At 55.9% G+C, this 14,970-nt stretch overlaps 1 protein-coding gene across 1 annotated transcript in view; it reads right to left on the bottom strand.

Moving 5' to 3' along the window:
• The window catches only part of Glut4EF (Glucose transporter 4 enhancer factor), a 91,673-nt gene extending 77,362 nt beyond the window's left edge, over positions 1–14,311 (bottom strand). Inside the window, exons 1-2 of the mRNA XM_011507638.1 lie at positions 14,206–14,311; positions 13,450–14,159 (exon numbers count right to left, since the gene is read on the bottom strand). Of these exons, the coding sequence (XP_011505940.1) occupies positions 13,450–13,848 (399 nt within the window). The 5' untranslated portion in view covers positions 13,849–14,159; positions 14,206–14,311. The remainder of the gene's footprint in view (positions 1–13,449; positions 14,160–14,205) is intronic.
• Between the last annotated feature and the right edge of the window lie 659 nt (positions 14,312–14,970).

Below are 14,970 nucleotides of genomic sequence, written 5' to 3'. Positions count from 1 at the left end.
AACGTGCAACTACAATTTTATCGGGAATTCCGCGCACTTTAGTTAGTCGTTTTTCAAAAACACTACCCAAGAAAATTCAATCGCCGATTTAACAAAAGCAGCTCGCAAGCCGCGCGATTTGCATTTCATTTTCCCGGCGCTCTATCGCCTTTCCACAAATCTCAATACCAATACTCACGTACGTTCGATGCAATATATGGAAAAACACTTGTAGACTAAGTGCATTGGCGACACGTACGATTAGCCTCGATCCTTCGATCCTATTATTCCCCGCTGAATTGCAAGTTCCTTAAAGTCGGAGACTCACGGGGTCCCAAGCTAGTCGCGCAGTCACGCACCCACGTACGCACGCACGCACGTCAATAACAACTCAAGCTTATATTTCGCTGGTAATGCCGCGATTTTCGACTGGAGCGCAATACTAAGCGACGACCATTTCCCCACCCATCTCCGCCCATCGGCGTACCACCCCCGTGACCACCCCCAAAACCGTTTGTCGATCGAGCCGCGCGCATCTAACGGACGATGTCAAACAGCTGTCGAGAGCGTCACTCGTTATTGCGCAACGGCAATCCGGGGGACTCGGGTTGCGAGGCACGAGGCGGGGGCGGTGAAAAAGGAGCCGCGAGAGGAGGCTCGAAGTTGCCGGCCGGTAACCGCGAGCGAGGGGACCGGCAATCGGTGTCACTGTGTCGAAGCCAATGCTGACGTCACCGATTGGCCGCGCGCACGCGAGCCGTCCGTCGTCGTATCGTCCGCTCCTCCATTTCTCGGCTTTCCCCGCTTTTTTCGCTTCCGCTGCGCCAGCACCAAGAACCCCAATTACGGCTGAGGCTGCAGTTCTGCTTCCATGTGGCAGTCGCCGCGAGCGGCGAGCTTCCGCGATATTCACGCCGGCGGCACTTTGCGCAACCGCGCTCGAGGAATTTTATGGAGCCGCTCATCGCCGAGAGCGACACGAGTGCCGACATTCAACCTCGCACTTGCTCGCGTTCTCGATCCCACATCCACCTTCGTATCTCGTAAGTCTCTACCTCCATCTACCCCCTCCTAGGATCTCGCTACGAACCTTCCAGTAATATTGTATTTGTCACGTTTATTGAATTTAACAGCGGCCGATGCGCAATTGTCTTGTTTTTTCAATCTGCGGCTTACGAACAATCGCTGTGCGTAAGAGGGACGCGCGGCATTATTGGCGTTGCACGCGACAATGAGCCGTTTCCACTCGAAACGAAAGTAGTCGAGCCTATCGTCGCTCGAGCTCTATTCATTCGATAAAGAACGCGAAGCCCGAGAGTGCAATCGTCGGAAATATTTCGCCAAAGTGGGAGCGTGCATCGATCTTTGCGCGAAACGTCGGGTTCTTGCACCGATAAAATAATCGCTCGGCAGATTTTCAGCGAGACGCACTGATAAGACATATTTCATCAGCTGCAGCAACTGGTAAATGCGATTCCAACGAGTGGCGAGTCAACGATGCTTTCTCCTCCGCTAACTGTTGAGCGTCAATTTGCCACCTCCGAGGAACGACCGCGAGGCAATTCTCCACTTCCCGTTTTAGCGTTTGTTCGCGCTAGTTACTTCGTCCCTCGACGGTACGAGTGAAAAAGACTCGCGTTTTCCGTCCTTGCAGCCGTAGCAGTTGTTAAAGTTAGCGCCGATCCCACGTCCTCCTTCGTTACGCTCCGATCTATCCTCGTGTACGCGCGAGTGCAGTCGTAGCGGTGAATAAAGGAAAAAAATTGGCCTGCTGCACAGATAGCTGATGAACAGAAGTGTTGTTGCGAGAGGGGGAGGGGCGGGAAGGGCGAATGATATGAACAAATTGACGGATGGACAAGTAGGTAAACAGGCAGGCAGGCAGACAGCTAGCCAGACAGACAGATAGATAGATAGATGGATAGATGGATAGATTGATAGATTGATAGATAGATAGATAAATAGATATACAGATAGATAGGTAGATAGATAGATAAACATATATATATATATATATATATATATATACAGACGGATAGAGGAATGGATGGGCTGATGTATGAATAGATGGAAAGATAGTCGGTGAGGGAGGAGAGGGGGAAGGAGCGTGCTGAATTATGAGCTTTAGCACGTTAAAGAGTGCGAGTGAGATGGGGAAGCGTCATCTCGGTGCGTTGGCATCCAAAGAAAATTGAAACTCGTCCTCGTGCGCGCCGACTAATTGGGTCTACGGACCGCGGCCTTGAGGCTCGTTCTAGCTCGCCGTGTCCCTTAACTCGCTGCTCGAGCCTTCGCTCGCTTTTGTAAGACAAGACGACTGCAAGCGAATTAGAGAGATAGAGATAGATAAAATAATTGAGACACGCACACAAAGAGAGAGAGAGAGAGAGAGAGAGAGAGAGAGAGAGAGTGAGAATAGTTATAAGAGGCGCGGCCCAAGATATATATGAAAGCTGTCGCGGTCGCAAGTGTAGAGTGCCACAGACGGCCGTAAGTTATATGTGGGAGCGAGCGAAAGTGAAATTTCCTCTCACCTATAACGCGCAGTTGTGCGTTCGCTCTTACTCGGGCTCTCCTCGGAATCCGCCGGTACTTTTCACCTCGAGAGCCAACAGAGCTACGACTCCTATGGCTATCATTTGGGTCATGGGGCAGTTGTCGGTCGAACGTACCTCAAAGGAGGGCGCGCACGCTAATCCGGGGCCCCGTCGACTCCCCAGCCGCTACTCGAGCGCATCGTCGTCGACATCTTATCGCAGCGGTGTCCGCGCGTGGGATTCTCCGCTTGCATATCGCTTTCTCTCTTCTTTTCGAGAGGCGCGCGCACTGTCGCGACGATTAGACGTCGGATGGAAAGGGGCCACATTGCCGCGAAGGCGTCGCAACTCGTGTCTTCATTCACCTCCGAGATCACCCAGTGCCGTACGGGGCTACTCCTCCATGCGAGCCAACGGGATTTCTCCCGTGCTCGCCTCTTCCTCTCCAGACTCGCATCAGGATCTCGCGACTGAAATATCGGCTCGACTATCTACCTCGGAGGAGTTTAATGGGGAAAGGAGGTTGGCCGGCTAGAGTCGCGATTGTTGTATAAGCCAACGCAGAGTTGTAATAAATTAGCATAAAATTTCTTGTACTTGTACAAGCGAAATGGAATGTCATAACTTGAAAATTATCGCTGGAAAGCAATTACGAAATGTTGTGCATAACTTTTACGGATTTAATTGCCTCGATTCGGTAAGAGCGTTTTCGTAAATATATAAATCAGCGTGGAAAACGTAGCAACGTACAACGCTCATCGGATTATTATGGCCCGTCGAGTTGCTGCTTGGCTGGATCCTTGGTAAGGCGAACCAAGGATAATACGTTGAACAAAATCAACGCTCGGAGCACAATCCATCCCTAATTAAAAAGTTTACTCGGGACGGGACAGGAGATGAGAGCAAGATCTGTGAAGATTTCACTTTTGTTTTCCGATAGCCTTCTTACTTTTCCTTCTTGCTCAACGCTCATCGTCTTTCTACTAACACGCGCAACTTATAACTTATTTCTTTTCTTTTCAACTCCGCTAAAGAAACGTTTCGAAACAATGCCAACGCGGGAATAAATAAATTGGAGGGAGCGAGATAGATGGCTGGATAAAGTTGGTGCGCGGTCACGGTACCGCGAGGTGGTAGGGGGAGGGCAGCCGGGAGATGGGACAGGGGTACAGACGAAGATAGAGAGAGAGAGAGAGAGAGAGAGAGAGAGAGAATGAGTGAGAGGGCACATGAGTTAGTTGAAAAGAGACTTCTATCCCTCTGATAAAGATATAAATTTTCCTCAGCGTGCGCGAACGCGCTCGATAAAAAGATTTTCCTAATGGCTTGACTGGTATACGCCGGGGACGTCGGCGAGTAGCGGCGCGACGACGACGACGACGGCGGCGGGCGCTTGAGAGGAGAAGGCGACGGCAGGTGGGAGGCTGATGCTTATCTTGGCATGCATTGTCCGGGGGACCTTGAGTCCTCGCGGCTGCACCAGTAAAATTCGATCTCTGCTCTCACCTATTCTCGGCGGCTCGCGTAATCCTCTACGTTGCCCAGCGCAAGGCTACTTTTACTTTCCGTCAACGGCTTCACAGGGGACAATCCATCGCTCATACGGGGGGGGGGAGGAAGAGGAGACGTTAAGGAGACCGGGCAATCCGGTATGGGTAAGCGCGCCTGATGGTGAATCGCCGGTCTTCTCACGGAATGTCGCGAAGCGATCGTTACAAACAGTCGATCCGCGACTCCCAAAATCCTGCCCTCCGGCCGCCGTCCCACGCCCGTAAAACTTGCCCCGCCATCGGTCACCCACCGACAACCCCGTTCGCGGTTTCAGTGGCTTCGCGGGCCCCATCCACGGGTGCTCCTCCAGCAGCCATATGGTGCACGGAATGGCTGCTGAATTGGCCACGTCACGGAGCGCGAGCGCCGAAATTGCGCAATCGGAGCGGCCACATAAGGGAAATACTGTACACGCACAACTAGCGTCGTACCCCGGACATACGCGGCCCGACACACTGACCTCCTTTCGACGTCGCTGTCGATCCGATGCGCGCGCGCGCGCACAACCGCCGGCCGGCGCCGCACTCGCACCCACAACTCGCACACGCGCAACAAATCGGCCCATATTGGAAATATTGAACGTTCATTCGATGATTATGGTCGAGCTTTTCGGCGAGGACGCGCGCCTCTCAAGTCCCAAAAGCGGGCGCTCAGTTAGCACCTAGGGGTTCGAACGGGGCCCGCGAACTTTGGCCTCACGGCCCAAGCCAAGTAAACATTGATGACGAATGGAACATCGACGCACGCGATCCAAGCCGCGACGCAGTTGCTATACACGCAATCGCCGAGGCTTCCTAGCCTCGGGGCATTTAAATGCGCCGCGGTATATCGTCGGCAGGTTATTGCGAAGGAAGCGAGAAGAGAAAGGAGCGAGATCGATTACTCGAGAACCGTTGATATTAGCTGCTTTCTCCGAGACGTCGGTGCTGCGCACGATGGCCGAGGCAGAGGATAAGAATCCGAGGTGACAAGTCGAGGCCGTGCGCGATTGGCAAGGTCGTTCCGATTCGTTCGCGACTGTCCAGCTGATTTGGAATCGCGGTGGACCAGATGCCCGGGGACACTCGGGCCGAGAACGCGGTCTGAGTGGGTTCGCGAGCAAGGGGATAGGGGAGAGTTCGAGACGGAGGTGCGATGACCGTGTTGTCGCGGGCCTTGCGCAAGGCCCCGAGACGACTCGGGACTGGAGACAGTTAGGAAGGAGGTCCGTGGATCGTAAGCGATCGCCATGGTGTACCACAACGGTTCTGGTGCGCGAGGGGCCCGCGCAGGTTCGCATTTAAAAACATGAGGACGGAAGGCGTCAACAGCCGCGCGAGCAAAGCCGGATTTCCGGCTCTCTTTTGGCGCTTGGAGGAAAAGCTCGGCGGCAGGAGGGAGGGGTTAAGCAGAAGCCAACGAGCGTACTTTTTCCGCTCGGGGACGTCGTTCGTACGACACCGTTATTAAAATGAGTTTGCGCGTTCGACCGGCTACGTGCGTGCGGGCCCACGCTCGGGATGCACGTCGTAGGAACGTGACCTCGCGACTCGCGACGCGATATATGAAGGGGATCGTCGTGGTGCGGCGTCGCATCGGCAATTCGGGTCTTGTCGGTGTCAGTCCTATTGAATTTCGGCTGCTACGATGCTGCTCCCTTGTGCTCTTTTCGAATGTGTAAAGAACCCGGGAGAAAGAGAGAGAGAGGGGGGGGGGGAGTGAAAGAGGGACTCTTCTATTAAAGCTGCTTCCTCGTAGCGTAGCAAGACGTGTCTGGGAGCAAGAGAGGGAGTTAGAAGTATGGGACAAGGTGCAGTGGGGGAGCGGAGAAGTATCAGGGGCGCCGGTCGGCCAAGGATCTCGGCACGAGCGGCTCGGGATTTCGCAAACGCTGCCTGGCGAATTGCATTTCGTTGGCGAGGGGAGACGACAACGATTTCTAAACAGTGACGCGATCTACCTCGTCACTTTCGTCACACCGGCTTCGTTCTCCTCGTTGCTACATCCCCTCGACTATCCGCTATTAGCCCTCGTCGCGGCCAACCGCAGCCGCCCCTTGCTCAATTGTACTCAAGCGAGGTGTACTGGACGCGACGCCTCTTTAAATACGCCAAATCGGCCGGTGAACGCCAGGATCGTGCGCATGCATTTCACGTTTTATGACCTTCGTGCGATTTAATTACGCTAAGTCGCCGTGGAGGAGGAACAATACGGCATTCGTTACTTTAAGCACAGCTAGAGAGCGGCCGTTTAAATTATCGCGTACGGCACGTGCTATTAAAAGCGAAATGCCGTTGAGAGAGAGAGAGAGAGAAAGAGAGAGAGAGAGAGAGAGAGAGAGGAGAGAGAGGGAGAGACGGGTAACTTTGGTGTGATCGATAGACGATGTTACGCACTCGGCCCCCGACAATTGGCTACACGCTAAAATTTGAAGAATCCCGATTTAGCCTAGGCGATGGGGAATCGTGAGGTCGTGGCCCTTGGTCAGTCAGGCGTCGGAGTGCAACTGCACAGTATGCAGTTGCCCGCGATTTACGTCGTCATTGTTATCCCGTCCTGCGCGATCGCGATCGAACTTGGGGAACGAGCGAGAAAAGGCTTATTCACCGCAAAACCAAATTGGGTCAGTGGCATTAGCATAAATATCGGTCTTTGTCCGGTGCAACGAGAGCGATATTCCGACTCGATAGCGTCGACTCGTATGCTCGCCTCGGGCATTTTCCCAATTGGCTACGGATGCCTAACAAAAGGCCCCGATTTTTCCAGCCCTTTTCCGCAGCTGCGAGAGCGTGGCAACAAAGTGGCGCCGCGCGCATTAACACGATTGCGACAGCTACTCAGGCGGCATTAAAGTAGCAACGGCTCTTTCGACATTATCTGCTGCGTACCGAGCGGCTCCCGCTCGCGATCCCTCAGCGTACGGAGTACCGACAATATGAGTGAATGAGAGAGAGAGAGAGAGAGAGAGAGAGAGAGATATCGCGGACACCCTCTAACCATGCGGAGATCCCGAGCTGGATTCGAGCAGATCGGGTGATCGTATTCCGGAGGCCGGTCTATGCCAATCTCGCGCCTCCACACCTGCTCCAATGTGGCTGAGCGTGCGCGCGAGTATGGGGCTGAGGAGGGATAGTTGGGTGGGGGCGGGAAGCCGGCTATAGGCACGCGAATACGGACGCGAGTCGCTTTGTCCGAGGGGAGATTAGCGCGGCCGCGCGGTGCATTCGAGCACCGGATTTGCATAACGGAAGCGATATTTTCTTAGAAACAATAGCCCGGGATGCGATGGAACGGGGCCGGGTTGGGTGGTGTTGCGTGGGCGTGCAGTAGGGCGGCTCGTGAAAGCGTTCTCGTCGATAATGGTAAGCCGATGCTCCCAGCGACGGTCATGCAAGTATCCGGCGTCGAGCTTTTCGTCGCACTGTTTTCGGCGCATGAGGCGACGCGCAATGCCTTTTCCAGTCGAGCGTACTTCGTAACTTTTCCTAGAAAATAGCGCCGGCCTTGAAAACGTCAATACCCAACGCGCAGACGCGGCATTCGGTAAAGAGAAAAAAAAATGGCCAAATGACATTGCGGCGCGCGGCGGCCGATTTCCACATAAGCGCGCGCGCGCGGAGGGGAGGGAGATAACGCGAGCATCGCTCGCGCGTTGCGCAACGCAGCCTTGCGCTTGCATATACGCACCAATGCGGGGCATTTTTCGCTTTGGATGCGCGCGCGCGCCTCGCCAGCGCCAAGACTTTCACGCGGCTCCGTAAAAGGGACGGTTATTGTGTGTGCGTGCGCGACCTCCTCGTCACGGCATTGCGATGCGGAAAAGCCACGGACGGAAAGATATTACGAATCGATGCAACTTACGTACTACGTGCGCTTTACGAAATTCAGAACGAGCGCGCGCTCCCGGAATATTTTATTCGCTCGAGAGGTGAAAAAAGGATTTGTAAACGGAGGCGAGGCCGACCGAGTGGGTAACGGCGCTCCGTAACGAGCGACTCGCCGTTATTCAAATAAGTCACACGGACCCACTCGGCTCTCCTTACTAATCCTTATCCAGGCCTCGATTTCCACGGCCGGGAACCGACCCAACTCATTCTGCGCTAAACGAAAGGGCCGAACGCGCTCGTTCGTGGAGCAGTGAAAGCGTAGCTAATCCGCGCCACTACCCAAGCCCCAAATCACTCGATTAAAACACCGCAAAGACATTGAACTTTCAATATACTTTAATAACGAGACATTTAGTTGGCCGCGTTCGAGTTAATGACACGGAGACAATTTTTTTCGTCGCGTCTGCTTGGTCGGCCGATCGCCCGACGCTCATGTTCCAGTGAAACTGGGACGAGGCAGCGTCCGTGCGAAACCCTGGTGTCGCGGGGGCGTGTCGACAATATCCTAAAGCCAGGGTGATGATTGGCATGCGAGGCTTTGCCGCGACCTTCGCCGCGCCCCGCATTGCTCGGTGTTGGCGTCCGAAGCGGTTCGTAATTTGCCGATTTTGAGCGGAGCAGGAGCAGTAGGAACGACCCGGGGGTTGGTAACGCTGGCGGTGCAACATCTCACGGGCCGCTAAATACGCCGCGATGGGCTTAAGAGGCGCGTATCCTTATGACTCGACGAGTAGCGGCGGGCACGTCGCCAAGAGACTATTTCTAAGCGCGAAAGCACCTGTTCCCGAAATAAAGACTGCGCACAGCTTCCTCGGACAATGGCCGGGGGCAGGTGGGGGTGGATGGGAAAGTGGCTCGGAAGGCGGCGATTAGCGGCAGCGGCTAGCTCGCGACAAGCCGGCTGGCCTCCAAGATGACGTTAGGCCGGCTGCCGTCCAATCCGTTCTAGTTCAGAGAGCCGCGCGCCTACTCTCACTTTTGCATCGGCTCGCGACCGACCTACGTCGATCTGACCCAGTTTGCGTCACGGGGGGAGAGCTGGGCGGCGGGGGTATAGAGAGAGAGAGAGAGAGAGAGAGAGAGAGAGGGAGAGAATGCATCGGCGCAGCAGCAGCCACAGCAGCCACAGCTGAAATAGCGCCATACGAAGCTAGAGAGAGAGAGAGAGAGAGAGAATTTGAGAGAGAGAATTTGAGAGAGAGAGAGAGAGAGAGAGAGTGAGAGAATTTGAGAGAGAGAGAGAGAGAGAGAGAGTGAGAGAATTTGAGAGAGCGAGAGAATAAGTGAGCGAGAGTGTGAGTAAGAAGTCGAGGGTGGGAGAATGGGAGAGGAGAATGAGTGAGAGAGGGTGCGATAGGATGAGAGCGAGTAGCGGAGGGGGTGTGACGTGGTGCAAGTCAGAGACAGAGCGACGGAGAAATAGAGTGATAGTGAAGTAGAGGGATAGTGAGGTAGAGAGATAGAGAGATAGATAGATAGATGCATAGATAAAGAGAGAGAGAGAGAGAGAGAGAGAGTGCAAGAGAAGGGTGAGGGAGACTGAGAGACAAGCAACTTAACATTGACTCTAACTACCCGAGAGAACAAAGACGCTCTCTATTGGGCGCTCCCACGACGAGGTATCCAAGGCAGCTCGTGCCCGTCGCTCGACCTCCTTCCCGCGTTCTCCAGGGCTCTGACGCGGGGGATGGCGGTGTTGGATAAACCGCCGCCACGCATGGACGCGCAGCCTCTGCGGCCAATGAGATTTTCCAGTCGACCGCGGAAAAAGGCGCGCGCAATATATCGCATCGGATACGAAAACAACTTATTTTTAGAAGTACGTTCAACGCGCGCATTGTATAATGTACACCGGCATATGGACAAAGTGCCCCCCCCCCACCACCGCCACGACACTCTCTCCCACTTGACTGACCACCCCCGTACTCCTCCTGTAGCCCGCAAATAATCCTCGTCCAGCTTACGTAAGTAACTTCGAGTTTCGCGTAGAGATAGATCTATGTCTTTAATTTCAAGGATAGACCTCGTTAGGGGGACGTCATGGGCGGCGAGCGGAGAAGGATCGATTCGTGGATTCGCGACTCCGGACAGGCAGGGGCATATCGTAAGACCCATCGCGCGTTCCAAAGTGGGTGGGTTTAGCGATCGCCGACGAGTCCCGGGCGTCGGGTCGCAACAGAATCGCGCGTAATAACGAGCGTAGTGCGCGACGACTGCGGCGCCGCCGCCAGCAGAGCCGACACGAGCGACTCGCGAAGACGATCCAGCGACTTACGCAATACCGAGGTGCCTGTCCCGGTGTGAAGCGGCATCGAGGATGTGGCCGCCGGCCGGCCGGCCGGCTCGCGTACTATCTTTGGCGGCCGGCTCATCACCTCCCGGATATTTCCGTGCCGGGCCTCTCGACGTCCACGTGGACGGGCCGCGCCCACGTAACGGGATAGGGCTTATCGCGTTGCGAAGTCCCGTGATGCCGCGATGAAGACACTCCCGTTGCATTACGTGCTCTAGGCATTCCGACGTTAATCTCGTGAAGAAAGATCGCGATGATGGACGAGGGGTGAGGGCAGGGGCAAAGGTACGGAGGGCGATTACAAAGGGGAACGCGAGGCGATAGTGGAAAGCGATGCCTTGATGCCTCAAAGGTGCGAGGAACGAGCTGCCGAGCACTTGCTTAGTTAGGCAGCAATCGAGCGGTGAAATCGTTCGGGCGGGCGTTCCTAATTAAGCCATGCAATTAGAAACGTAGAGCGAGGACGAGTGACAGCACCGGTGATGGTGTCGTCGGTACGTCGAGCAGCGGGGAGAGAGGATTATACAAGAGAAAATGAAAGATGAACTATGCTGTGTAGAAAGGAATATTAAACCTATGTTAAAGGTCCGAGAAATTTAGGTAAAAGTACTCGCGGAAAGTGGTAGGGGGGACGGGTTACTACGGAGAGACCTAAAACGCTTCTATGCAAGTTTTCTCTCGGCCTCTCTTTCTTTGTCTGATTGTCATCGGTCCGGCTCGTGCGAATCGTCATTGGGGCTTCGGGGTGGCAATTGGGGGAATCTTGCCGTGACTCGGAAAGAGATGATCAAAAATGGAACACACATACAACGAGGACGTATGAGCTCGCCCATTTCGTTGCGCATCGCACCCAAAGTACGAAGATCGAGAGCTCGCAAGCGTGCGCTTGCATCTTCTTTCGAGCAGCGCGACACCCATAGAGGGGCAGCAGAGATGAGAGAGAGAACTGGAGTGAATGGTAGAACGGGGTGATGTAGCTGGGAATATAGGGAGATAGATAAAGGGCCACGAAGCGAGCGAAGAATGGACGGATGGACGGACGGATGGATGTACGGACAGTGAGCGAGGTAGAGAGAGAATTAAAAAAGAGAGAAATAGAGCAACAGAGAGTAAGTGTGTAGTAAGTGGGAGAGAGAGAGAGAGAGAGAGAGAGAGAGAGAGAGCGCAACCGACCGAGCAGGCGGTAAGGCGGGATCGGCGTCGGGGAGAGGCAGGGAAAGACCGCGAGAGGGAGGTAGGGGACGAGAGAATAAGAGGGAGTGAGAGGTCGGGGGCGGCGGCGGCAACAGCAGCAGCGTTTAAGGAGGAGGTGGTGATGACGAAGAGGGGAAACGAGAAAGACAGTGCACATGCGCACGACGAAAATGGGCCAACTACGCTTTGGGAACGAGGTCAGGAAAATTAAATTTTCTGATTAACGCGCGGCACCGGTCGCTCTACTGCGTTAGTGACGGGAAGGAGAGGGGCGTGGTAGTAGCAGAAGGGGGGGGCGGACCAGGAGTAGCCCGGCGCGTGCATACGATATATGCACGGCAAAGGCCGAGACGCCTTTCTTCCTTGTGCATCATCTCCATCATTGCTTCCTTTATTTTTAAATACGATCATCAAAGTCGACGCCGAGCATTTTTAAAATTTCCAATCGACGGCGCGTCCGTGCCGCCGAGCTACGCGACGATCACTACCGCCGCCACTGTTGCCTCCTCCTCGGTGCGATTTCATGCGATGCGATGCGATGCGATACGATACGATACGATCTGATAGATCACTCGATCGACGCTTGGAAAATCGATCGATCGATGATAGCGCTACCAATCCATAAGCTTTCAATGACCAAATTATGCTACCACGAACAGTGGATTTACGCTAATTAATGACGAGGTGCACGGAGAACGCGGACACGTCAACGCGAGATGATGCATTTAGAGAGGGCATCCGCAGCTTCGTCGTTGCAATTTGACATTGGACGCGAATAAGGGATGCCGGGAGGATGGGGGGGGGGGCTAGGAGAAATAGCAGAAGTAAGCAAGAATGGAAGGAAGGGAGGAAGGAAGAAAAGAAGGAAGGGAGGAAGGAAGAAAGGAAGGAAGGAAGGAGGGAAGGAAGGAAGGAAGGAAGGAAGGAAGGAAGGAAGGAAGGAAGGAAGGAAGGAAGGAAGGAAGGAAGGAAGGAAGGAAGGAAGGAAGGAAGGAAGGAAGGAAGGAAGGAAGGAAGGAAGGAAGGAAGGAAGGAAGGAAGGAAGGAAGGAAGGAAGGAAGGAAGGAAGGAAGGAAGGAAGGAAGGAAGGAAGGACAGAAGGAAGGAAAGAAACAAGGGAGAAAAAAGGAAGGAAGCAAGGAAATGAGGAGGAGAGGATGAAAATATGAGAGGAAGAATGGAAGAAATGAAAGAATGGGAGGAGAGATAACAATGATGGTCAGAAGGAAGAGATAGAGATAGATATAGAAACAGAGAGAGAGAGAGAGAGAGAGAGAGAGAAATAAAAGAGTAATAAAAGAGTGAAAGAAATACAGAAGAAGTGAGTGGGAAAGCAACGAATAGCCAAAAGCCCAGTAAAGTGGCATCGGTGGAATAAGAGTAAGGAAGCGGGCGCGACCGCGATGAAAAAGAATAGAAACGAAAGGAAAAGAAGAAGAAAAAAAGCGGGGGACGGGGGCAGGAAGAGGAGGCGCGCATCAGTTATACGATATTTGGCTCGGTCTTCTTTTAAATGCCTTCTCCGTACGCGCAGCTTTTCCTCGGGGTTTTAAATTACGGAGCACGGCTCGCGACTTTAACAGCCCGCGCTGCCAAGGCCCGGCGACGAGACGCACATCGCTGAAATACGAGTACGAGTTCGTGTCGCAATGCCCATTCGTTATTAATAATTCATAAAATGCAACTGCGCCCGAGCCGATTTCACGAGCTCGTCTGGCTCTCTTCCTCCCAGCCGTGCCTCGACTCGCACACGCATAACCTAGAAATTGGCCGATCGAAGGTGGGCGAGCGAGCGCGCGCGGCCCGGCAGCCGCGAGTGCCCCGGAGGTACCCGGCACCCGTGTCTCCTCGAGGTCTAACCAGGAGGCGGTAGGTGGAACGGGCAACAGGGGCTGCTCGGTGGGGCATTGGCGAGGCCGGTGACGACCAGCGGCCTGCTTACGCGAGGACGACGAATTGGGGACAACCGGGTAGGTGATGGACGGCCTCCTGGCCTCCTCGCATCCTCGGACGGCGCATCGGTACTAACCTCTTGTCCGGAGGGGGCGATGCGCACGTCCACCTCGTCGAGGTGCTCCCTGTGCTGGGTGACCTCAGCCTGGATCTCCCGGCCGTTGTAGGTGAGGTAGACCCTCTGGCCGGCGACGAGCCTGGCCCCGGTGACGCTGCCGAATCCCGGTCCTATAAGATCCCGGTCCGAGTACTCGTTCTTGGAGTCGGGGGTCTTGGAGCCCTGGGGCACCGGGTCGAATCTCACCGAGTATCGCGTATTGGGCGTTATGCTGAGGCCCGCGAGCTCCGGCTGCTGGGGCGACGCCGGCGTGTTGACCGCGCTTATGACCCCGCAGTAGTACTTGCCGTCGTCGCCGGGCGCGCAGACGCGCGTCCCGATGATGCTGCGCTTCGCGAGCCGCTTCCCCGTCGACATGATCTGCTGGTGCGGCGGGTGCTGCTGATGTTGCAGCGCCTGCTGGCGTCGCCTGCGCCTCGGCGCCGGCTGCTGCTGGCCCGGGACTTCCGTGCTGGGGCGGTTCCGCGGGACGGCGCTCCGAGGTCTCCGCTCGCGCGCTCCCGCCGTGCTCCTAGGGCCCGCGCGGGGCCCTCCGCACCCTGGCCTCGGTGAATGGGCGGAGTGGATGCGTGCTCTTAACGGGACACTGGCCGGTACGGGCCTCCGCTGAGTTATCGGTGCGACGGGGCCTCGTGAAGGAGAGGGGAGGGAGCGCTCCTACGCGGGAGCTCGGAGCCGCTTGGGGCTCGGCGCGCGCTCGATCGCTGCTGCTGCTTCGGTGCTGTTGGGGACGGCGCGCTTAGCCGCCGGCAACATAATCGCCGGCACCCGGGCCCGGCCTTTTGTCCTCGGACCCGGAGGTCTGGACGCTGAACGCGCTGAACGCTGGACGCTGCCCGCGGCGGTGGGCCTCCGTGTGCGCGCGCTGCCTGCAGAGGACGCGCCGAACGCTGCGCGCACGTCTACTCTACGTGCGTACGTGCAATGCGAGTGCACGCGAAGTGCGCCTGGGAGTCTCGAGATCCGTAACGCGACACACAACTGCGAGCGAACCGGGAGGTACTGAGCGCCGCGCCGAGAGAAGCTTCGACTGGCGGCTACGGCTACGGCTACGGCGGCTACGGCTATGACGGCGGTGACGGCGGTGACGGCGGTGACGGCGGCGACGGCGGCGGCGGTGGCGTTGGCGGCGGTGGCGGTGGTGGTGGCGGCGGCAGCAGTGGTAACGGTGGCGGTGGCAACGGCGGCTCGAGGCCTCGGATTCCGCCGTCGTAGCCGCCGTAACCGCCGTAGCTGCCTGAGCCGCCGTAGCCGCCGCGCGCACCACGAGAGCGAAAGGGGGAGAGCCCGGGGACCGCCAACTGGTGGGAGCGTGACGGTGCTTGCAAGCGGCAGTATCGACGGGGGGATACGGCGGCCCCTTTCGCCGCCGGCCGGCCGTGCACCCGCCCGGGCAAAACAGCTGATAGATAACAACAAAGCCACGTGACATGGCCTCGCAACCCCATTGGACCGGGACTCTGACCTACTTACGGCCAT

The sequence above is a fragment of the Ceratosolen solmsi genome, unplaced genomic scaffold (assembly GCF_000503995.2).
Source record: "Ceratosolen solmsi marchali unplaced genomic scaffold, CerSol_1.0 scaffold1, whole genome shotgun sequence".
In the NCBI taxonomy this organism is placed as follows: Eukaryota; Metazoa; Arthropoda; class Insecta; order Hymenoptera; family Agaonidae; genus Ceratosolen; species Ceratosolen solmsi.
Note: the sequence above shows the minus strand (reverse complement) of the source record. Positions and strands in the feature narration are given on the sequence as shown.